General features: G+C 36.1%; 2 protein-coding genes across 7 annotated transcripts in view; both read right to left on the reverse strand.

Moving 5' to 3' along the window:
* Positions 1 to 11,401, reverse strand: part of LOC125661261 (uncharacterized) — a 49,296-nt gene extending 37,895 nt beyond the window's left edge. For 4 of the 6 annotated variants that reach the window (XM_048893228.2, XM_056146463.1, XM_056146464.1 and 1 more), the window contains exons 1-2: positions 11,210 to 11,397; positions 6,692 to 6,956 (exon numbers count right to left, since the gene is read on the reverse strand). In XM_048893228.2, coding sequence (XP_048749185.2) covers positions 6,692 to 6,956; positions 11,210 to 11,243 — 299 coding nt within the window. In that variant the 5' untranslated portion in view covers positions 11,244 to 11,397. Of the gene's footprint in view, positions 1 to 296; positions 443 to 6,691; positions 6,957 to 11,209 lie in introns of those variants that run through there. The other 2 variants (XM_056146461.1, XM_048893231.2) reach the window with 2 other exon arrangements.
* A 5,848-nt stretch (positions 11,402 to 17,249) lies between these two features.
* Positions 17,250 to 20,198, reverse strand: LOC125661259 (uncharacterized). The gene is made up of 2 exons (XM_056146473.1): positions 19,947 to 20,198; positions 17,250 to 19,722 (listed from the first exon to the last, which is right to left on the reverse strand). Exon 2 carries the CDS (start codon positions 19,689 to 19,691, stop codon positions 18,033 to 18,035), a length of 1,659 nt encoding a protein of 552 aa, XP_056002448.1. The 5' UTR covers positions 19,692 to 19,722; positions 19,947 to 20,198; the 3' UTR covers positions 17,250 to 18,032.
* Positions 20,199 to 25,208: the final 5,010 nt, after the last annotated feature.

Consider the following 25,208-nt stretch of genomic DNA (forward strand, 5'->3'; position numbering starts at 1 on the left):
GGGGCATAACAAAGAAAGATCATGATGTATCCCATGCCAACATATAAGATTGCACCAATATCTTTGATTTTAAGTCAAGAGGTAAAATCAAGATTATTCCTTGTAATGTGTCTATATTGCACATACTGATTGTCTCTTGAATTGTTCAAATAACTACAGACAAATTCCTAAATATATTTTCATTTCATTACATATATTTAGATAATCACTTGGTTTACAATGATTATATTCATTAATAAATCTTCTCCGTGCTCGAGTGGTTAGAGCATCGCGCTCAAAATCACACGGCCTCTCACCTCTGTCGGTGCGGGTTCGAAATCCGCTCGTGCCGGTAAGTGAGAAAGTTTCCCAGTTTACTTTCCGAAGGTCGGTGGTCTCTTCCCAGGTACATTGTAACTGGGTTCTCTCTTCCACCAACAAAAAACTGGGCGCCACCAGATAACTGAAAAATTGTTGAGTGTGACGGAAAACATCAATCAATCAATCAGTCTTTTACTAGACAGATGTAATTTAAATTTTATCGAAATGATCTTGGACTCTTTGGCTGAACACTGAAACAGCATGACTTACTCCCAAGGGGCTATGGAATCTTAATTGGACAGAGAGATATTAAACTGCTTCAAACACCACCATCATTCCCTTGAGACAATTCCTCTATCTGTTCTGTGATGTGCAAGCTTGTTAAGTGTCTGCAAATTTTGTAGTGCAACACTTTTCTGCATATATTTATATCACTAATGTTAGAAACATAATAGTTTTTTAAAATCAATTATTATGTAGCTACATCTTAAGAAAAAAAAAAATTTTCTGAGGTAATGATTATTGAACAGGGTTAATGCATTACTCTCGAACATATGAAGGGATTACCTCCCTTAAAACATTGTTTTTCAAATACTTATCATTTCAAAAGTTTTAATAACCTGATTTTAAGCTATAATTTACATTTCTATACAGATCGATGCACATATATTGACAAATATTGTTGATTCTAGAATCTACATGAGCCAAAAAAAGGGTAAAAGGGACTGATTCACGATTTCCCTCCAAATTTTGTTTTTCACTTTAAATGATCAAAATCTACAGTCTAATATGTTTAGAAGTTTTCACAAAAAAAATTAAGGTTATTCATCATGACAGAAGCTCATTATAGAGAGTTTATTATTTGCTTTGAAAACAAAGATTGAGGTGTGCTATTGTTTACAAAGTTTTCAAAATAATAAATATTGATCCAAGTTTATCACATAAATCACATCTCAAGTATACTTTATGTAAAATGTGTCATTTAAAAGTTAAACTTTGTGATTGTACAAAATAAAAGTGCTTTAAATTACAAAACTAATGTTTCACTGGTTTGTTTGTTTACATAAAAAGACTGGAGTCTTTGCATGTTTACATAACACAGATTTAAAACTAAAATATTGCTCCTATCCTTGTATTCAGACGGTCTAAATTTTGGTTGTCAACATTAAATGAGTTATATTTTGAATTTTTAACATAAAAAATGAAAAATATTTCTTTCGAAAAATGTGAATCAGTCCCTTTAAGACATATATGGTCATATCATCTTAATTCAAGGTCACAATGACCTTCATTTAGAGCACGTACACAACACACTTTCTTAAGGTGCATTACCTGATTAAGTTTGATGATTCTAGCCCTAATAACACAAGTTACAAATCAGACAGGATTTTGCCATATTTGGCCAAATCGTCTTAATCAAAGGTCACAGTGACCTAATTTAAAGTGAGACCCATCATCTATCCAAGATGTATTGTCTGAAAAAGTTTGATGATTCTAGGTGTCATAGTAGGGCTGAAACGATACACCCCCTTCACGACACGATACATATTGCAATACTTATTCCACGATTCAATACTTTCAATACAATACAATTTATAGAAGAAACGAAAAATGACATTGAAGAAAATTAAATTACCATGATTCAAAATCATGATTTTAAAAGAAAAATGTTTCCAAACTGCCAAACAATAAGATGCATGTTGGCTCTGTAGTTTAAACTAATAAAGTTCATTTATAATTTTTGTCAAACTCAAGGTAAACAACAGTCTGAACGTTATTTGACGCTATTTTGTCCCTCATGCAAGAGACCTGGCGTCCCACATCATGATTATGCACATGCCCCACGCTTTCCGTTAGTACTGTACCAACATCGAACTTTGCACTTAATTCCAGTTCCACTCAACAAAATTCCAGCAATTTTCTCTCAACAGGACTTATCTCTAACTCCTCCTTTCAAAACTGCATTCTTCAGTCCACAACAAACCCGTTTGCTCAACAGTAAACAACAGTTCGTGGAAGTCGCCATTAGGCCTAACGGATTTAGGTTTAATTTTTTTAAAGTTGTGTATTCACAAATTCCTACACCCATCTCGAAATGACATACAATGTAGTCCAAGAATAACTTGTTTATTAAACTCAAATCATACAATGCTTTTTCATATAAACTCAATGTTTTAAAATATTAAATGATAAGGAATAAATTCATTATTTTTTTGTTGGATGAAGGTATACGCTCAATGATGCAGTTTTCCATCTTTTTTTGTGGTATACATGTGTACCTCCATCCAACAAAAAAAGTGCACCGCCACGGCACATGATACGCCCGTCACATACTGTTAACATGAACATATCACCATGAAGAGATAGGTATGCATGGAACCAAATGTCAACCTTCCTTTAAGAATCTTACCCACTTTATGGCCTCATGTGACATTGCTTCAAATATTGATAATGTAAGCTTAATGATTTTTAAAAGGATATAAAAACATTTTCCCAAATGTTTTCAATGAAATGATTAAAGTGCAAGATAGCCCTTTATCCAAACAAACAACTTACAATAAATGGGAGTACTCAAAAAGGTTGATTTATTCAACATATCAAAAAATACATATATCAGTATCTGCCTTTGTCAAATCTTCAAGTATAAAAGTAAAAAATGCATGGTGATGTCAATATAAATAAATATAGATTAAAAACGGTTATTTCAAACACTGGTGCATCTCCTATGGTGTAGTTATTAATTAGAAAAAAATAATACATCATATATTTCTCAACTGGTTGTGTTAGACTTGAGAAATGCACATCTGCAGCTTTGCTCATTGTATTTTAAGGAATGAAGAACAATGCACAGCGTAATAAAACATCAAACATTAGTCATTATGTTTATTCTTAGACTGTAAAACTGTCATCTTAGTGAGACATGACAATCTGCACCTTGTTGTTGAGATATAAAATAAAAATATATTTTACAATATCATATTAATTCTTAAACTTTATACCAAATTAACTTTCAAAGTAATGGCTACCAATTAGAACTGTTCTAGAATTTGACAGATCAATTAGAAGGCCAGATTCCTCTGCCCAATTCCTGATTGCAAGAGATATAGATAGCACCTCCTTAATCAGATTGCTGTAACAGAAATCTTCTAAACTCATTAATTAATCTGTAATTTGACAGAATGCAATTTTTCTGTTAGCAAAATGCCTCCTGAATTGCTTGATAATTCACCCATGGGACAAGGGAAATTTCTCTTGTTACTGACACAAAGAAATAATTTGTTTGTTATATACTGCTGTATAGTACAGTGTATATAATGAAGAATGTGTAGTTTCTTGAATTAACATTTTTTAATATGGTTATTGCAATACTATTTCATCTGTTCAGATTTACACAAATGCCCAATCTGCAGCTTTGTTCATTGTATATCTTTTTTCTGAACAATAACAAAACATCAAAATACTAATCATTAAAATAGGCCTTTATACATATTGCAACCATTTGTTGTCTTAGTGAGAAATGATACTCTGCATATAGGTTGCTGAGAAAAAAAATTAAAAATTATATAGTACAATGTCAAATTAATTTTGAAAATAAAGACTAACCACAACAACAAAAATTCACTTTCACAAATAATTTCTGGTATATCTGCAATTAAGAGGCTAAGATCTCTCTGCCCAATTCCCTAGAGATAAAGATAACACCTGCTTGATCATGTTGATCAGAGATGCTCTACACAAAACTCATTAGTCTTGTCAAAATGCCCTTTGCATGCTACTCCCATGGGACAAGTGGAATTTCTCATGTTATTGTTAGAAACAAAGGAAACATTACATAGGCTAAAAAAAGCTGTACAGTATATCATAAAAAAAATATGTGTTTTCTTGATGTAACATTTTTGAATGAGGTTTTCTACAAAACTCTTATATGAGTAGGGATTGTACCAATTATAACATACTTTTTTCAAAAAATCACTTCAACTAAATGTCACAGTGACCTTAAAGTACAGTGCGACACACCTTCTACCTAAGATGCATAAGTTGACCAAGTTTCATGATTCTAGTTCAAATAGTTTTCAAGTTATGAGCCGGACAGGGTTTTACCATATTTGGCCATATCTTCTTAATTAAAAGTCACAGCGACCTGGTTTTAATGTGCGACACACCTTCTACCCAAGATGTATCAACTGACAAAGTTTGATTATTCTAGGCCTTATAGTATTTAAGTTATGAGCCGGACACGAAAAAGCTAACAGACGGACGGACAGACGGACAGACGGACGGACATGAAGGCCATAACATAATACGGCCCGTCTTAAGACGGGCGTATAAAAATAACAAGAGGCCCATGGGCTATATCGCTCACCTGAGTCACCTTGGTCCATATCAGAAGACTTTCCATATATATTTGCATGTAAAACCGTAGTCCCTGTTATGGCCCCAACCTACCCCTGGAGGCCATGGTTTTTGCAAACTTGAATCTACACTATGTCAGAAAGCTTTTATGTAAATGTGAACTCTTTGTCCCAATGGTTCTTGAAAAGAAGATTTTTAAAGATTTTTCCTATATATTTGTATGTAAAACTTTGATTCCCCCTTGTGGTCCCATCCTACCCCCAGGGGCCATGATTTGAACAAACTTGTATCTGCACTATGTCAGAAAGCTTTCATATAAATATCAGCTTTTCTAGCTGACTCAGTGGTTCTTGAGAAGAAGATTTTTAAAGCTTTTCCCTATATATTTGTATGTAAAACTTCGATCCCCTATTGTGGCCTCATCCTACCCCAGGGGGCCATGATTTGAACAAACTTAACTCTGCACCATGTTAGGAATCTTTCATGTAAATATCAGCTTTTCTGGCTCAGTGGTTCTTTGGAAAAAGATTTTCTCTATATATTTGTATGTAAAACTTTGATCCCCTATTGTGGCCCCATCCGACCCCCAGGGGCCATCATTTTAACAAACTTGAATCTGCACTATATCAGGAAGCTTTCATGTAAATTTCAGCTTTTCTGGCTCAGTGGTTCTTGAGAAGAAGATTTTTAAAGATTTTCTCTTTATATTTGTATGTAAAACTTTGGTCCCCCCCTTGTGGACCCATCCGACCCCTGGGGGCCAGGATTTTAACAAACTTGAATCTGCACTATATCAGGAAGCTTTCATGTAAATCTCAGCTTTTCTGGCTCAGTCGTTCTTGAGAAGATTTTTAAAGATTTTTCCTATATATTTGTATGTAAAACTTTGATCCCCTATTGTGGCCCCATCCGACCCCCGGGGGCCATGATTTTAACAATTTAGAATCTGCACTACTTAATAAAGCTTATCTATAAATTTCATCTTTTCAGGCCCAGTGGTTCTTGAGAAGAAGATTTTTTAATGACCCTACTCTATTTTTACCTTTTCTTGATTATCTCACCTTGGAAGGTGGCCTGGTCCTTTATTTTAACAATTTAGAATTCCCTTTATCAAAGGATACTTTGTGCCAACTTTGGTTGAAATTGGCCCAGTGCTTTCTGAGAAGAAGTCAAAAATGTTAAAAGTTTACAGACGGACGGACGGACAGACGGTGGAATACCGGTGATCAGAAAAGCTCATTTGAGCTTTTAGCTCAGGTGAGCTAAAACATTCATTTCTTAAATCGAATCGAAAATCAAGGCAATGAATCGAACATTGAATCAAGCGTTTATATTGAACAGTTACAAATTCTAAAATACGAAATGTCCGTGTCGCATTTCCCAAATTTCTGTCGCATTTTTTTCTGAAAAATCGCAAAATGAGACAAATGCAATGGGCAGCACGAACCCTGCAGTATCAATATTTCGGTGAATTGTTTCAGCATTATGTCATATAGTATTTGAATTACAAGCCAGACGTAAAGCAGTATTGACAGACAGGCAGACAGACACGTTCACCATACCATAATACATCCCTTCTAAAGATGGCTATGTAATAAAGCTACATGTATATAACTATATATCAAGACTGCTGGACCTGTTAAAAGCGTTCATACAAGAGTAATTCGGGTTGCAAAATACTTTATGGTGTCGGTGGCCTAGTGGTTAGGCCGTCAGAGACTCGAGACCGAAAGGTCGTGGGTTCGAGTCCTGACCGCGGCAGGGCCGATGTTAATTAATTGTGTCCTTGGGAAAGGCACTTTACATGAATTTCCTCACTCTACCCAAGTGTAAAAGGGGTACCTGGCTATAGACAGTGAAAGATATTGTTAGAATGGTAGTGCTCTAGCGCTTGTAATGGCAGCTTGCACTGTATGTTAGGAGGCTGATAAAGTTCTAGATTGATATAAGGTCTGCCGGGGTAATAATGCATTGTAAAATGCTGGAAAAAGCATTATATAAAACCAATCATTATTATTATTAAAAAGATTATATTTACCCATCAGCTTTCTTTACAAAATCTGATAAGATGATGACCTCCTCCACTCTGAACATTGGGAATTTAGCAGTGTTGTATACGTGAACATCTCCATAGGTAGATTTGTCTGCTATTTTTGCTGTAATCATTTGATTTTCTTTCCAAATATCTAATGTACATGATGTATATGAAGTTGGAGCTCCAACTTCCAAGATCTTCACAGTTAAGAATGTCGTGATTGTATGTTCTCCAGTCATTGCCTTTATGTCTTGTAAAGTTTGGACAACTGTTTGAAAAAAAAATTAAAAAAATTCCATAACGCTCAACTTATACATACAGTATCTATACGTACAGTATCTATAAATATTGAAATGATTTCTATAAATTAAGGTGAGGTAAAATTGTTAATGTATTAATATCCTTCACTCAGGGATTTTCCACCCTGTTGCAGGGGGCCGAAATTCGGCCCCATTCCCAATGCAAAATAGTACTGTAGTATTTTCCCCCAATCTGTCTACAAAATTTCCCAATTCAAGTCAAATAAAAATTTCGACAAAATCTGCTCCAGTGCTATATTGTGTGAAAAAGACAGCAGTACCCGGTATAAATAACATCAGTCGATGTACCCCACCTGATTTCTGGATCGGTCACCCTTTTAATTGCCGTCAATTACTCTAAAATCCAAAATAAACATACTATCGAAAATATTCACTCTCCATTGATGTTTGGTTGTTTTTTACATTGGTACTCCTCAGATATTAATTGGCACTCATCGGATTTTTACTTTTAAATTCACCTGAATGAAGTCAACTCGTTCGTAAATATTCGAATTTTATATTTGTAAATATAAACCCCACATTTAAGTGTTACAATATTGTCTGAGGTTTATTGAGTTAAATTTCATTTTGATAACATTAACGAAAAATGTTTTAATTATTTCTGGGAAACTATGTTGGACTGGTAAATTTTTCTGCGGACTGGTTGAAATATACCCCATCATTCCGGCTGGACTGGTGACATAAAAAGTTAGTTTCAAGCCCTGATAATAATAAAACTAAGACTGTGACTCCCAAGTTCAACTTCGATTGTGGTCAGCAAATCAGTCCGGAATTTTAATCAAACCAAGTACACGTGGTTAATATACGAGCAAAAAACCGATGCTTTTGTACTTAGGCACTGTGAATGAGTTAAAAGAAAACTTGTTGAAAATGGCACAAATAACTTTTTAATGATAAAGTAAAAAGGAGGAAATATTAGAGAGAGGGAAGTAAACTGAACATTTTTAATTGTGTTTTTATTTATATGCACAAGAAATGACCCCCACTATTTGAAAATGACTCCCTGATACTTACCCCAGAGGGTCAAAATTACCCCCTATTCTATAAAAACCAAAAAACATTGGGATATATCTTAAATAATAAAGTTTACTTTAAGTGAAATATTTTTTAGATTTGAAATATCTTTGAATGAGAGATCCACTCCCCATGTTTCACTACAATAAAGAAGAACTGGAAGTACAATATCATCAAAGAGTTTTTCTAAAAGTTTACATGGGTTATCAATACCAATAATTCTTTTAATTTTAAAACATGCTTTTCTGGCTTTTTCAATAAGCACAGCTGTTGCTAAGTTAAACTTCCAATAATTACAAGCACATAACCAACAATATCATATGGGGTAATGCGTTAAATTAATTCAATGATATTTCTAAAAATCCCCAAGAAAAAACTTTTGACTCCCAGAATTCAGCCAGACAGATTGGGAACACTTTCCCTATAGCGAGATATTCTCGCTAAAATGCAATTATCCCTCTTTAGCGAGAAATAAACATTACCATAAACAGGTGTTTTGACGGCTTTAATGAAAATAATGTCAAATCCCGTGCAACGTTGAATAAGTGCAATACGCACCCAACATGATGTGAATTGTTTCTATGAAATTGACAACATTGTCATGAAATTACATATCAAAGTTGCTGCGTAAGAGGGAAGCAGTCTGAAATCCAATACACATCGTGAGTGTTTTTGTTTTGATTAATATATTTGCAGAAGTATCAGACATTTCAGTAGCAATGCGCGCTGTCGGTAGGTGGCGCTGGCGGCAACATTTCCCGCAATCACAAAAAGGTGACCTCACTGCGCTGGGTACTTTTCACCGTTTTGTATGATAAAGCCCAAGGTTTAAATACGAAAGTATTAACGTGAAACGAAAGTGAGGAGTTCAAAGTTTACATATATGGTGATTGAGAAAGCACGTGGTACGAAATGACATTTTGTCGGTATTTTGAAGTGAGAAAATAAGTTAAGCAAGATCAGAAATTGGCCATACACGCAGATTTTACGGTGATATTTAATCAATTTGAACTTCCTTTTTCTTTAAACAACACTGAGGTAATACGTATATGTCCGGAGAATGTGGTAAAATAATTTTTTTCAACCTGTTGGGTAGAATTTACAAGAACGATAACTCTAATATTTGTAAACGGAAACAAAGGGAAAATAAATAATGTGTATTTCATTGTCCGCAATAAATCGCTGATATATGTGATTCAATGAAGTTTCCTGTTATCAAATTGTCATGTTTATTTTTAAAAATATATAATTATCCTAGATTTTGTACTTCACCTTGCAAATTGATACTGTACCGTCAGTAGGTGGCGCTCGTGGCATACACAACAGTTTTTTAGGGCCACCTTGGCTAAGGCCACAAGCGGTTTCCAGGGCAGAGCCCTGGCGGTGGTGGAGGGGTTGTGTGAAGGGTAAATAACATAGCAATTTAAGACCGACCAGCCCATCTTTGTTCCAATTCTTAAGACGTCTCATTGCAGAAAATGATCTTTTGCAAGGCACAGAACCAACTGGCATGCTACTTTCCAGCATGCATAACTGCTTTGTTTTGCCCTCACTAGTGGCTTTGGTACAATCTTATAATCTTTTCTATCAAGGATATTGATAAAGAACAATAAAGGTATACATATGTAATTGAAACAATGATATTTGTGTAGAATTTCATACAGAAATACTATTATTTTCCTCGTCCGGTAGCTAAAATGACCGAGGGTAGGTATGTTTATTAGCATTTAGAAGCAATATCGATATTTATTTTCAATAAGATAACGTCATATTCACATTTTGCACACCCCAAACAGGTAGAATAGGCATCAAGTTAATTTCTGTTTGGTCTATTTTCACCCGGTCCTACTAAACAGAGTACACTACAGTACTTTAGAGCATGTTGGTAAAATTTCATAATTTCATGCAATTTATATGCTATGTGTAGGTGTTCTTACTTTAGTTTAACCTTATAAATATATATCTGGAATATATTGTGTTTGTTTTCATTACATTTAGAAAATATTTTGAATTACAGTTTACCGTTTGATCCCGATCAAATTTAACTACATATTTGCTTAAAGTACAGCGCATTACATTTAATTTTCCAAGATTATGCCTTTATCTTATTTTTAAAGTAAAGTCTTTTTTAGTCAACTGAACAGTGAATTCCATGAAAATAAATCATTCAGTGGTATTTAGATTTACATAAAAATGAAATGATTACATCTATGAAGAAGATTTCTTTGGTGATTGTCGCTGTTGTTTTAAATCAACAGTGGATGTGTTTTTTAAAGGCCAGCAATTATTCAATTCTAAATAACTATCAAATCATACGTAAAATTAATTACTGATGTAATATGTCACTTCGCTTAATTCTTTCTCCAAACAAAATAGTAATAATCGGGATTGTGATGCCATAAATCGTCAATAAATTGAATGTTTTCTGGTCAAAATACTTTTGATTAATTTTTACAATATTATTTTATAATCATGTTTATTTAAGTGGTATACATACAACTAAACAATTAAATTGCATTAAATTATGAAATTTTACCAGCGTACTCTATAGTACTCTAACATACTCTAACGTACTCTAGAGTACTCTGTTTAGTAGGACCCATCACCACCTGATATTACTTGAGGTCAAATATTTACACAAGTCAGAAAAATAACTTCATGGAAATGTGTTTGCCTGTCAGTTAGATATCTTAAAATACTTATTTATTAATTTTGAAATCAGCACATTTAAATTTAGTGGAATTAGAATATTGATGAAAATGTTGAAAAAATATTGTTTTTAAAAATCTCCCCCATCGCTAATTTTAGCACTTTTTGTTCTTTTCACGTGAATCACGAACAGATGTACTCAGACCACGGGTGTTTTTCTCGGTTGTACGGGATATATATATTCTCGCTATAGCCTATAGTATAGGGAAAGTGTTCCCAACCTGACAGAGGGTCATCATCATCATGACCCTTGCAACTCAAAAAGTTCAAAAATACTGATACTTCAGTGAAAGGGGTTGTATTTACATACAAAATTCCTTGGTAAAAAGTTGCATACGCTTTCTCTTTTTAAAAGATATGAAATAAAAATAATTATTTACCGCAAACATGTTTTGGAAAATTAGAGATTTTTTGTTTATCAAGGACGAATAAAAGTTTCAAGACTCAATGATCGGCTTCTCATTTCAATGTTCACTACCTGCTTCTTTTTCCTCCATTGCAGCAGTTGCCATGTTTTCAAATCAGTGAAATCTAAATCCACATTTTCAAATCAGTGAAATTTAAATCCAGACCAACTCAAAATTCTAAGGAACTGTTTAACACACTGCAACATGAGTTATCCAAATATATCCCATCTGATCGGGCATAAAACATTTTACTTCCGGCACAGGCTAGTGGTAAATGTAGAACGGTTGAAACCCGAAAGTCCCAAATAGCGATTTTAGCATGGTTTCTCTGGTATCAAACTTTTTGTGAAAAATGTTTGTGACCTATCAAACAATAACCATATAACTTTTTCATGGAAGGTACCAAACCAGAGTTTTCAGCTACGGATAAGCTGTAATTCTCGTACGTTTTATACATGTAAATGGATTGGTGTAATTGTAGTTCCGCGATGTCCGATATTAATCGCCGAATTATCGTTATGTGTTAGGCCAAGTTTGTCTTCAAATATCTTACTGCAAATATGTTTTAAGACTATCACCAACAATCTTCATTGTGAACTTGCCGAATGTAAATTGCCTAATCATTTGATAAATGCCTTTTATTCATTTTTCGGGGTGTAAAAGTAGTCCCGAAGATTTTATGAAATTTAAACCACATTTCCGGGGGATTTTCCCCCGCTTTGTTTTTATTGTGTTTTATTTTGCACAAGGGCTCGGTTTTCAGATATTGAAGTTTTGTTTTGTTCCCGAATAAAGAATTGAACTTCTGTATTATTTGTTTTTGACCACACGAATTTTAGTGGTCAGTGGATTTTATTTATATAATTTATTATTCGGGAACAAAACTTCAATATCTGAATCGCTCTGACGTGATAGTTGGTAAAATGGGCCGGGTCAGATCACCTTCGTAATCCGAATTTTTAAGTTTTCTTCGTTATTTTATTTTATTTTCGTTTGGTGTAAAACTTCTTAATCATAATCTGGATGATACATTGGCTCTTCGCTATTGAATTACTTTTACCTTCATTTAAGTCTACTGCATTTCTCTATAACTATAATAATTTCTCTATCTACTCACTGTTTTGGATCCCTTTACTCGCCCCCCCCCCCCTTATTTTTTGAGAATCATTCACATTTGTATTTCACAGCAAGTTTCAAACTATTTATTCAATTCAATTCAATATTCAAGTTAAATTTTTTATGCCGAGGGGGGGGGGATGTTGTTTTTGTCCTGTGTCTTTTTGTCTGAAATTTTAAACTTGCTAATAAATAATCTTTGAACAGTAAGTGCTAGAGCTTTGATATTTCACTTGAGTATTCCTTATGACAAGACCTTTCCGTGGGTACCAACATTTTTTACCCTGTGACCTTGACCTTGGAGATGGACCTACTTTTTAAAAACTTTAATCTTGCCAATAACCTTTGAATAGTAAGTGCTAGAACTTTTATATTTTACATGTGTATTCCTTGTGACAAGACCTTTCAGTTGGTACTAAACCTTTTGACCTTGACGTTTGACCTACGTTTTAAAAAAAATCTACATTGGTCATAACTTCTAATATTAGAGCTTTCATATTGCACATTAGCATTTCTTGTGACAAGATCCTTCTACTGGTAGCAAAATATTTGTCTGTGTGACCTTGGTCGTCTTCGAAATAGGTTATTATTTTGGGCATTTGTGTTTCACAAGTTTACACATCTTGTTGATATTTACATAAAGTTTACAGCTTCAAATTTATTTATCTGGCTCTTTTTAATATTTATTTGTTGTCTGTTATCAATTACATTCTTGGCTAAAATACAGCAATGAATTCTTTATATCAATAAAGTTATAAAACTTAATCTTTGTGGAAGGAAAAGGGCGCATTTAGACGTGTATCCTTGAATGGAAGGTGTGAAGTTTTACTGATATCCTCAAGATATTCCCTAAATTTGTTTCCTCGCCAATTCACATAATTTTATTAAACAATGCTTTCTTTCTTTGAAGTAGCATTTTGATACGGTAATTTGATAGCAATATGCTTGTTTACTTAATTGTTATACGGAAGTGACATGCTGTACAAATTACATTCAACGGGTGAATTAGAGTGGATCCGAAAGTCACGTATTTCAACCAAACTTGGCACAAACCATTCTTGGGTAAAGGGGATTGATTCAGTTTTGTTCAAATGAAGGGCCACGTCCTTCTCCGATGGGAGATAATTGCAAAATAGTGAAAATACATTGCCGCCTTTCGAAAATCTTTTCTCCAGAACCACTGGGCCAATTTCAACCAAACTTGGCACAAAGCATCCTTTAGTGAAGGGGATTTAAGTTTGTTGAAATGAAGGGCCATGGCCCCTTCAGAAGGGGAGGTAATAACAAAAATGTAAAAATAGGGTGGAGTCATTTAAAAATATTCTTCTCAAGAACCACTGGGCCAGGAGAGCTGCGATTTTCAAGAAAGCTTTCTGACAATAGTGCAGATTCAAGTTTGTTAAGATCATGACCCCTTGGTGTAGGCTGGGCCACAGTTGGGGATCAAAGTTTTACATGTGAATATAAAGGTAAACTCTTTGAAAATCTTCTCAAGAACCACCGTGTCATGAAAGTACAATTTTTCAAGATAGCTTCTTGACATAGTGCAGATTCAAGTTGGTTAAAATTACCCCCGCCCCCAGGTGAAGGATGGGGCCATAATAAGGGATCAAAGTTTTACATACAAATATTATGTAGGGAAAATCTTCTCAAGAATCATTTGGCCAAAGAATTGTACATCTACACGAAAGCTTCCTGACATAGTGCAGATTCAAGTTTGTAAACATCATGGCCCAAGGGGTAGGTTGGGGCTACAGTAGGGATCATAGTTTTACATGCGAATATATAAGGAAACTCTTTAGATATGGGCCAAAGTTATTTAGGTAAGTGATATGGCCCATAGGCCTCTTGTTAGCTTTGATTCCTCCCTGCATGACTAGTGAAAGTTGTTTGTTTCTTGACTAACATTTTTATTCTCTCAGACAAGTGTCAATGGGTTTTTTTCAGTAGTCTGGTAGGAGGAATTTGCCGCTTGACCGGTATCATTGTCTGGGTCATCCGGTCAGTGGTTACCACCTGTACTTCAAGGTCACTCTCAGAGGAGTCCCCCGCAGCATCCGTATTCCAGGTGATGCCTTGAAATGTTTAAACCACATACCCCAGGACTACAAAAGTGCTATTATTTAGTAAGTGTCCATGTGTTTTAGCAAATTTTATTCTTTGTCACTAATTTGATTTTCGAGGAGGTATACTTATCAAAGGAGTATACAGTTTGCGTTGCCGGCTGGAAGAACGCCATACCCACCCTCGAGTACAGGGGTTATTGTACATATCATCACTCACTCCCCCCCCCCCCCCCCCCCCCCCCCCCCCCCCCACCCCCCAGTACAAGGGGTTATTGTACATGTCATCACTCACCCACCCCACAGTACAAGGAGTTATTGTACATGTCATCACTCACCCATCCCCGAATACAGGAGGCTATTGTGTATGTCATCATTCTCCCATCCCCGAGTATAGGGGGTTATTGTACATGTCATCACTCACCCGTCCCCGAGTACAGGGGGTTATTGTACATGTCATCTGCCCTCACCCATCCCCGTGTACAGGGGGGGGGGGGGGGGTGTTGAATCGCTTTCATCATGAGCAACATGTGAAGACTCATTTCTCTTAAGGGTCTTGACATTCACCAGCTGGAAATATCTTTGACTCATATCAGCCTCATTTAAAAGACACAACGTATGTTTCTAAACTTTTTCATTTTTTTCAGCAAAATTAACTCTTTTTATGCCTAAAACTACTTTAAATATGTTTTAAATGAAATATTTTGCGTAGTTTTCGAGTTTGAAAGCGATGAAATTCAAATCTTGCGATATGCATATTTTCGTGCGCTAGTTTACGCGCCATTATGTGTGACGTCATATGCGCCCTGGGTTTGAAAACATCTATTAGCTATTTCATAAACAGATTAGATTTAATCGACAAAAAACCAATTATCTCATTAACGGCTTGTAAATAATAATAATGCATTAAGATGTTTTGTGCCGTGCTCGGGTGTTCTAGTTGTCGGTAGAAAGGATTTAGACTGAGTATTTTTCAATTTTTCGAAGGAAGGTACGAGAAAAAAGACGTGGATAATTTTTTTTGTTGGAGCAAGAACTTTACCTTAAAAAAACCACACAGTCACCTTTTCAAACACCGCTTGGACAGAGACCCTGATAAACTGCGAGAAAATGGATATATCGAAGCTATAAGCACTGGTAGGCCTATAGCATACATTCTGTTTTGCTCTTCAAATTCAATACACACTCGGATCAACTGACCGTCACCTTGTAACAACGTATATCGACGATACAATGTATCCAACTGGTAGATTTACAAACAAGAAAAAAAATTAAAGATACAAAATAATTGAACTTTTAATTATACAAATAATAGAATATTGTATTTCCTAACTTTAAATCGAATTATAAAATTAGTTCCTTATTGATTTATATTTATTATTAAAGAGTGCGTCAGTAGGCTATAACGCCGTGCTCCCACTCCGTACTTCCTAAACAATTCAAAAATAGTAATAAGATTGCTTTATCAAAATAAATTATCTGATTACCACTTTAAATTTGAATATTTTTATTGATTTTTGTGTGTTGTATTTTTCTTTCTTTACGAAATGCAGGCGTGACAATAGCTTGGCATAGGGCTTGGTTGTCAACAATTTAACGTATCATAATTTGTCTAATCCAAAAATAAATAATGATTGCACTGTTTATTTTAGAAAAACAGCGCCAATTACAGATGTATCAAGGAATAACATCCCCAAACAGTTTGTAGACAGCAACCCATATAAACATTATTTACTCAAAATATTGCCGATTTCATACACGCTTTACTCGCTATATTTATGTATTTATATCGTTATATGTGTGCGCTGGTGGCGAACACATATAAAATTCGGACAATTTGTCAACACTGATTTAAATGTTGCCCATGGTAAATAAATTAGGCCCCTAAAAGTTGAGTTTTTAATAATATCTCGCAGTACTTTCACAATCCGAAGGGCGCATGTGACGTCACTGTACCACGTGACTACCTACCTAATTAACTTGCCTTTTTGAAATCGGGGCTTAGATTTAAGTCTGTATTGTGGTTAATTATCGCAAAATTTCAGCGAACGAACTATTAAAATTAATTACTATAAGCATAAAGAAGACAAAATGCATGTAATATTGTATACTTTGAAAACATGAGATGTGTCCTTTAAATTCTCAGTTTTTGCCGTATTAAAACGTATCGTTGGATTTTTGCAGTGACTTGTGTGATATGGAGAGTAGGAGTGTCGGTGGATAGAAGAATTGTTCTCAGTTCACCATTACCTGCTGGTGGAGAGTAGGAGTGTCGGTGGATAGAAGAATTGTTCTCAGTTCATGATTACCTGCTGGTGGAGAGTAGGAGTGTCGGTGGATAGAAGAATTGTTCTCAGTTCATCATTACCTGCTGGTGGAGGCTGAACACTTTGATAAACATTACTATGGTCTTGCTTGACCTCTATATGACCTTGAACTTTGACCTCAAGGTCAAAATTGAATATAGCGTTTTGACATAGTCATACCATAAGACATAAGCAGATTCCCCACCCCCCCCCCCCCCCTGAATTTATATAAAAATCAGTATTATGTCCTGTGACATTTTGTTATTATGCTTTAATAAACTTCTAATATTGACAACAACAAAAAAAGACATGGGTGTGTCACCATGAGACTATGTGTCATGTACATTCATGACCTCTTTTTATGACCTTGACCTTTGATCTCAAGGTCAAAATTATAGGTTTATGCCATGAATTTGTGTTTGAACTATATCTTCCATTTTCTTCTACCAAGGCATACCATAGGCATACCATATTTTTACACTCAGGGAAGAGGTAATTTATACCTATTAACAACACCCTTTGGGAGAATGGGTAAGCGGGGGGGGGGGGGGGGGGGGGGGGGGGGGGCATATAGATAACTAGTTTATAAAGATTGTATAAAGATAGATAACTAGTAACACAGTCAAATTAGTCCACACAATATTGTATAAAGATAACTAGTAACACAGTCAAATTAGTCCACAAAAGATTGTATAGAGATAGCTAACTAGTAACACAGTCAAATTAGTCCAGAAAAGATTGTATATAGATAACTAGTAACACAGTCAAATTAGTCCATAAAAGATTGTATATAGATAACTAGTAACACAGTCAAATTAGTCCACAAAAGATTGTATAGAGATAGATAACTAGTAACACAGTCAAATTAGTCCACAAAAGATTGTATATAGATAACTAGTAACACAGTCAAATTAGTCCACAAAAGATTGTATAGAGATAGATAATTAGTAACACAGTCTAATTAGTCCACAAAAGATTGTATAGAGATAGATAACTAGTAACAGTCAAATTAGTCCACAAAATATTGCATAGAAATAACTAGTAACACAGTCACATTAGTCCACAAAAGATTGTAAATAAATAGATAATTAACTAGTAACACGTTTGGATCAGTAATTAGTATACTAAGATTAATGATGTTTCACTAAACATAATACAGGTTTTACTAAACACCAGTGAGAGACTTATTTTCAGTAAACTTGCTAGCAGAAGTACATGTAAATTACACATCACAAACACAGGGGTGTAATTAACACGGGGCTGTAATTAACATGCTGTTGTAAATAACACACACTGTAAAGGTATGTAATGAACATGTTTCAGACATGTAATTAACACTGTGTAGAGCTGTGTAATTAACACCGTAGAGCTGTGTAATTAACACTGTAGATGTATAATTAACACTGTGTTTATAGATATTGGATTTTCTTCACTTTAGCAGTGTCACGCTCAGTCACGAAGAGGTTGTCTCTGATGTCCACACATAAACCGAATGGACGTTCTAAATCACAGTGAATGTAACAGAGGAACTGTCCGTCCTGATCTAGGATGTGGATACGGTGATTGTAACTGTCTGCTGTCAGGATGTGACTCTGGCTGTCTGTAGTGATGCCGTGTGGATCAAATGATTGCTCCGTATTAGAGGGATGACCAGTGTATCTAAATCGGAGTTTTCCTGACTGATTGACCACCACTACTGCACTAGCTATATTGTCAGCCACACAGATATCCAGGTTCTTGTTCTCACTGATGTATTTAATGTAGCGACCAGGTGAATAGAGAGGACGACCCTGATCATCAAACTGAATGCTTTGTTTCTCTGTGGAGCCGGAGTAACGCACGACTTTGGATTGTTTGAGATCATCACTGATCATGGTAACCAGGAGATCACCAGAGGCGGTACAGCAGACATAGAGAGGGTTCCACCCCTGTAGTGTGATCACGGTCTGTATCTGTTTATTCTTAATTAAGTTCACGGTGTCATTACTATAGTCAGTATAAACAAGATCTGCGTCCCGTGTCACTGCTATGTCCCCTGGTTTGTTCCCTGACTTGGTTTGTATTGATGTCAGTAGTTTACTCTGGAGGTTGAGCAGCTTCATGGTTTCGTTCTCCCCGCGTGTCCAGACTTGATCTTCACTCAGACAGCTAACACTGTATAGATAGTCATACCCAGTGTCTATGGTGGCGGTGAGGCGCGGCTCATCAAGCAGTGGTTTGACTGGAGGAGACGATACAGCTTCTGCTGACTTCATTGTGTCGCCATGTTCTGTGTTAATGGATAATGGCGACAGAGAACCAAACATTCCATTGAACTGATCTTTGTTTATTTTCTGAGCAGAAAAACTTGGTACTGTAACTCGGACTTTAGGCGGTAATGTTCTAAATTCGGTATTCCTAGATTTGTAAGTATAGGTTAAGGAGACGTCATTTGATTTTAGGATTGATTTCAAGTCGGACATGATCTGTTTGAGTTCCCCCATTTTCTGTGTGATTTCATCTGTATTTTTATTCAGGGTAGATAGGTGTTTGTTTTTCATCTCCTGAATGTCGGATTTCCGCTGGTTGAGAATGGCGGTGATTTCCCGGTGTAATATTTCTCCTTGTTGATCGGCAATTGTTGTCAGTTCTCCGTAATTTGTTTCTAACTCGGTTTTTTCAGTTTGAACATCGGACGCCATTTCTTCATATCGCGGGTAAATTCTGGTTTCGAGTTCGTTCAGATCTTTCTGTAAACTTTCTGTTTTAGCGCTGAGTTTTTCCAGAATATCTGATATATCGTGACCTTCATGATTACTTGAGGAGACGCAGGTAGAACAGACAGGAATGTCACATTTCTCACAGTAATTTTTACAGAGTTTGTCGGCGTGGTCTGGACATTTTGAGTAGTTAAGAGATTTTCTGTATTTATAGGGCATGACTTTGTGTCTTATAGACGAATCCGAGAGGTGCTTCCCAACACAGGTCTGGCATAGATTTATATCACAACGTTCACAGTGACTCTGTAGGTGGGCAGTTTTACAGAGGTCACACAATAGGATAATCTGGGCTTTGCGTAACGGGTCCATTTCTGATATCCGGGGTCACATGAGCAGTTCACTGTTAATTAAAATAGGGAATTTAGATTAAAGATTTAGATATGTTGAAACACATGACCAGCTAGAATTACAGTATGTTATATAAACTGCAATCATTTATATACCAGACATGAATGTATTGAATTACCCCCCCCCCCGCCCCTTTCAGAAATGTATAAAATTATTATGAAAATGAGGAGATTTATCTAATTGATCACAAAAATATGGATACATATTTTGTCTTACCTGAAAATCTAACATGGCCTCCCTGTTCTTTCGACCTTCCGTCTAGTCCTGTGATTAAATACCTGTGCGGTGCGTCATATAGTACAAAGTTTTATATAGAGACACCACTGGATTTAGGTGAAACACTTACGGACGTAGTATTGTTTTTTTTTTTTATCGTTCCAAAGAGTAGTGACTATGCTGACGCGACGTTGTAAATTTCTTTTCGCAAACTTACCCAGTGTAAAATTCCACACAAACTTACATGTATGTGAGTGACGTGTGACTTTCACAGAAATAAACCAAGTCCCATTGAGCGCTTAGTTAAGGATCAATCACTACCTATATATTGAGCAGGAGTTGTCTGTATACTGACAATAAACTTAACACGCTAATCAGAATTTTACAGACTTTCGTGTATACTGACAATAAACTTAACAGGCTTAGCAGAATTTTACAGACTTTAAGGCGATTCTCACATGTGTAGAGATACAATACATTGGGTAAAATGCTGTCTGACTTGTTTTATACCGAGTGTTAGGCCGTTCTTGGCACACAATTTTTGACTACGGATAAATCCGGGATATGGGGCTGACGGCGGGTGTGACCGATCAACAGGAGATGATCACTCCTCCTAGGTACCTGATTCCATATCTGGTATATCCAGGGGCCCGTGTTTGCACATCTCTCTATTTTCAATTTTGTATTGCTTGTATAGTAGTTATGAGATTGATCAGTGTTCGTTGTCTTCACCTTTCACCTAGTTTTGGTTTTCCTGGGGGTGGGGGGTGGGGGGGGGGGGGGGGTTGGGGGGGGGGGTATTGTGTAGGCGTCCCTCTCGAGAATTTTTCACTCGTATAGTATATAGATATTACTATTGCCGATGAAGGGCAGCAAAATGTGGGCCTATGCTCGGATCTTATGGCATTTGAAAAGGAGGGATCTTTGCTGTGACACGGGACCTCAGTTTTTGCTTTCTTATCCGAATGACCGCTCCATTTAGTCACCTTTTACGACAAGCAAGGGGTACTAGGGATCCATTCTATCTAGGAGTGGGGTGGGGGGGGGGGGGGGGTGGGGTGCTGAAATGATATGCGACTTTGATTTCGGAAATGTAAACATAGAGTTTATTAGAAATTATCGGAAATCATATATCCGGGATTGAAGTATTCCTGTCGTTTTAATGGCACTCAAAGTTTGTTTTAAAATTCAATAATTTGAATCCACACGCCAGCTATTTTTTTTATCAGTAAATAATATTACATTGCTATTGAAATAATTGTCTTACCAGAGGGCTCGTCAATCAAAATTTCACTTACATATTATTCATTCTCTGTAAATGCAAAGCTTACCTGTGTACAGGTAAACAATAGGTAAATTACCTGTGTATTTTTGAAGCGTGAGTGAAGCTTGCATCACGCGCCCACTAGTGAGAAAATCATATGAAATACGTTACATGTTTTTGTATTATTTCTTTTTTTTCTGTTGTAGATTGAGTTGAGTGGAACAATGAACCTCCGGATATCTATGTACATTTACACGTGTATGATTAAACTTCTGTGGCACGCGCGCAAGCTTATATATACATCCTGTATTGCGTGTTTGAGTTTTATTTCATATATAGTTTAGGAATATACTGTCCGCTCAATATTTTGAAAACCCTTTGCTTGAAAGACATCAAACTTGGTACACTGGTACATCTTCAGTAGAAGATGACCCGTATTGATTTTGAGGTCACATGGTCCAAGGTCAAGGGTCAAACTGGACACAGTGATATACTGACCACTTAATATCTTGAGAACCCTTTGCTTGACAGACATCAAACTTAGTACACTGGTACATCTTCAAGAGAAGATGACCCTTATTGATTTTAAGGTCACATGGTCAAAGGTCAATGATTGAACTGAACATTGTTATATATTGTCTCCTATATTTTAAGAATGATTTGCTTGATTGACACCAAACTTGGTAAAGCGGTACAACATAAGTAGTAGAGGACCCCTATTGAGTTTTAGGTCACATGGTCAATCCACTCTTGACATACATTTAGGAAGATATTGTCTGCTAAGTATTTTGACTTGATGATACTACTATCAATTAAATGATGTGTATATATCGCCCTTTTCCATTTTAAACATCTCGTTTAGAATTTTCTTTTTAAGTGTAGACGAAAACCATGGTTAATCCCTAGGTAGTGCAGATTTGTTTCTCCAGATTGCCCCCCACCCCTCCATGAAATAGGCTGGGGCCACCATAGGGAATAAATGTTTTACGAGAGAATTATAAAGATGCACCGTTAAAAACAACAGAAGGTCCATGATTAATCGTAGTACTATGCAAATATCAAGAGGAAGGTAAAAGTCAGGACCCGGGGTAATTAAAAGTCAGGACCCAGGGTAGTTAAAAGTTAGGACCCGGGGTAATTAAAAGTCAGGACCCGGGATAGTTAAAAGTCAGGACCCGGGGTAATTAAAGGTCAGGATCCGGGGTAATTAAAAGTCAGGACCCGAAGTAGTTAGCAGTCAGGACCCGGGGTAGTTAAAAATCAGGACCCGGGTAGTTACAAGTCAGGAACCGGGGTAGTTACAAGTCGGGAACAGGAGTGTAAGTTGAGGCCACTAAAGGAGATGAAAGTTTATTTAGGAAATTGCTTCTAACAAATCGCCTATGACGTAATTGTAGCATTACTTTCACCGCTGAATGGTGAAACTACAGCGCTTTTAGTTGAAAATTTGGAATTTTAACACATTTATTGTGATGCATTATGTCACCTTGCCGTGGGGAGTTCTGAGAAAAGCCGACCCATGCATTTTGAACATCGAATTGGGAGTAGAATCAAGAAAAACATTACGGTGAATATGGGGTAAAATATTTGCAAAACGTTTCTAATCCTAACATTTATATGCCCCCGAGATCGAAGATCGTTGGTGGTGGGGGATATTGTTTTTGTCCTGTCTGTAATTCTGTCTGAAACTTTAACCTTACTAATAACTTTTAAACAGTATGTGATAGAGCTTTGATATTTCATATGCGGATGAAACCGCAGACACCGAGGTCCCGTGTCACAGCAGGTGTGCCATGATAAAGATCCCTCCCTGCTCAATGGCCATGAGCACCGAACATTGGCCTACATTTTGCAGCCCTTCACCGGCAGTGGTGACGTCTCCATGTGAGTGAAATACATGCATTCTCGAGAGGGACGTGAAACAATATACAATCAATCAATCTAGGAGCTTTGCTGTGGCCATGGGCGCCTTGCAGGAGGTGTGAATATGTGCTGTGGGCTAAATAATCATGGTAAAGGTGGAGTTTTTAAAAAAGACAAAATATCAATACCGCCCCCCGCCCGCCCGATCTGTACATGTATACTGTTTTTCGGCATTCTGAGACGAAAATTCCATCGATTACAATTAACACTATTTATTTTGTTTCTGAGAAACCCTATATTTGAAAATTTTCATTTTAATTTTCTAATCATCCTTTCGTCATTAAAATATCCCTAAATGCACTGTTCAAAAATAATGTGTACTGCAGGCAATTCCTGTTTTTGAATGTGAATTAGTATATACTGTTTTTCAGCATTTTGAGACAAAACTTCCAACGATTACAAACACCATATATTTTGTTTTTGAGAAAACCTGCTTTTTGAAAATTTTCATTTTAATTTTCTAATCTTTCGTCATTAAAGTATCCCTAAATACAATGTTTAATAATAATGTGTACTGCAGGCAATTCCTGTTTTGAATGTGAATTGGCATATTCAGAAAATGAAAAGCACACCAATGACACCCCCCACCTAAAATTTTCAAATTTTAGGTAAATCGTAGTATCTTGTTTAGAAAAATGTACTAAACGATAAAAGAAGCTATAATTTCTTCCCCTCCTGGAAAAATAAATAACAAAATCCTTTCATTACTAGAATTACTTTGTTGGGAGAACTTATTTTTTTCAAAAACCCTTAAACTTTGCGTCATTTTACTAATTTCACCTTATTGAAAAATGAAAGAAAATAGTACAAATGACTTAAATAGGTGACATATTTCAAGCCCTATAAAATCTGTAAAATCCAGGAGCTTATGTGGGCTTTGTCCCCTGGGCCCCCAACAGGGCTTTGCCCTGGACCCACTGAGGGACTCAAGACGGCCCCCAGACTCATTGCCTCATAAAGTGGCGGCCCCCGTAACCGCAATTCCTGGATCCGACCTTGCACACTACATGTAATAGGGATAATGTTGAAAATACACGGACACATTCTTTAAAATAATATTTCATAGGAGCTGTAATCTGATCAAGTCTGAAGCATGGACAGTTCACTTTTGTTTTATTTAAAGATAACATTCTAAAAGTATCAGGACAACATTAGCACCTTGAATTAAACAAACACGAAATTAGAACCCGGTGCTCGATGTTGGAATTTCTAACCTTGAATTAAACAAACAAGTAATCTGCACTCGATGTAGGAATTCTTAAACATGGTGTTGCAATATTACAAGAGCCAATTAACCAGAAAACATAAATCTGATGCAAAACTTCCGTAATAAGAAGATATTCAGAATTGTTCAAACCACGCCCTCGGAGGGAGTGGGCAAGAGCTGGGTCACATGAATGGATCACTTCGATATACCCCTGTGAGCTCGAAATAAAAGACACCACAGAGTCGTCCACTTCTACTTCATACTTAGATATTTTATTGAAAGTAGACATTAACGGCAAACTGACAACTCAACTTTATGACAAACGGGATGATTTCAGCTTCTCCATCGTCAACATCCCATATTTAATTTTATGTAGAATTCATTGTCACCTGCATATGGTGTTTGTATCTCTCATCTGATTCGATACGCAAGATCTTGTTCTGCTTCTGGTAAGCCTTTAAATCAAAGCAGGCTGCTGACAAACACTTTGATGCTGCAGGGGTTCCAACAGTCTCAAAATCCTCCGATCTGATAACTTTCAAGAACAATGTTTACGTATGGGTAGGAAAGTTTTGAAAATCTTCATTTCAAGAACAACAGGTTCATGATTAATTATTTCAATATCAAAGCATCTTCAATATTCATGTACTGCAGATCAACTTTTGTTCAAATCATGGCCCCCAAGGAGTAAGGATGGGCCACAATAGGCGAACCAAGTATTTTACGGGACAAAAAACGACACATTATCAAGAATTTCTCAATAAGAACAGTACTACCGAATTGCACGTGATATTAAAACATGGACAGAAAGCGCGGATTTAAGTTTAATCAAACCATGGCCCAGTGGGGTAGAGTTTACGATTACGGG

The sequence above is a fragment of the Ostrea edulis genome, chromosome 8 (genome assembly GCF_947568905.1).
Source record: "Ostrea edulis chromosome 8, xbOstEdul1.1, whole genome shotgun sequence".
NCBI lineage: Eukaryota > Metazoa > Mollusca > Bivalvia > Ostreida > Ostreidae > Ostrea > Ostrea edulis.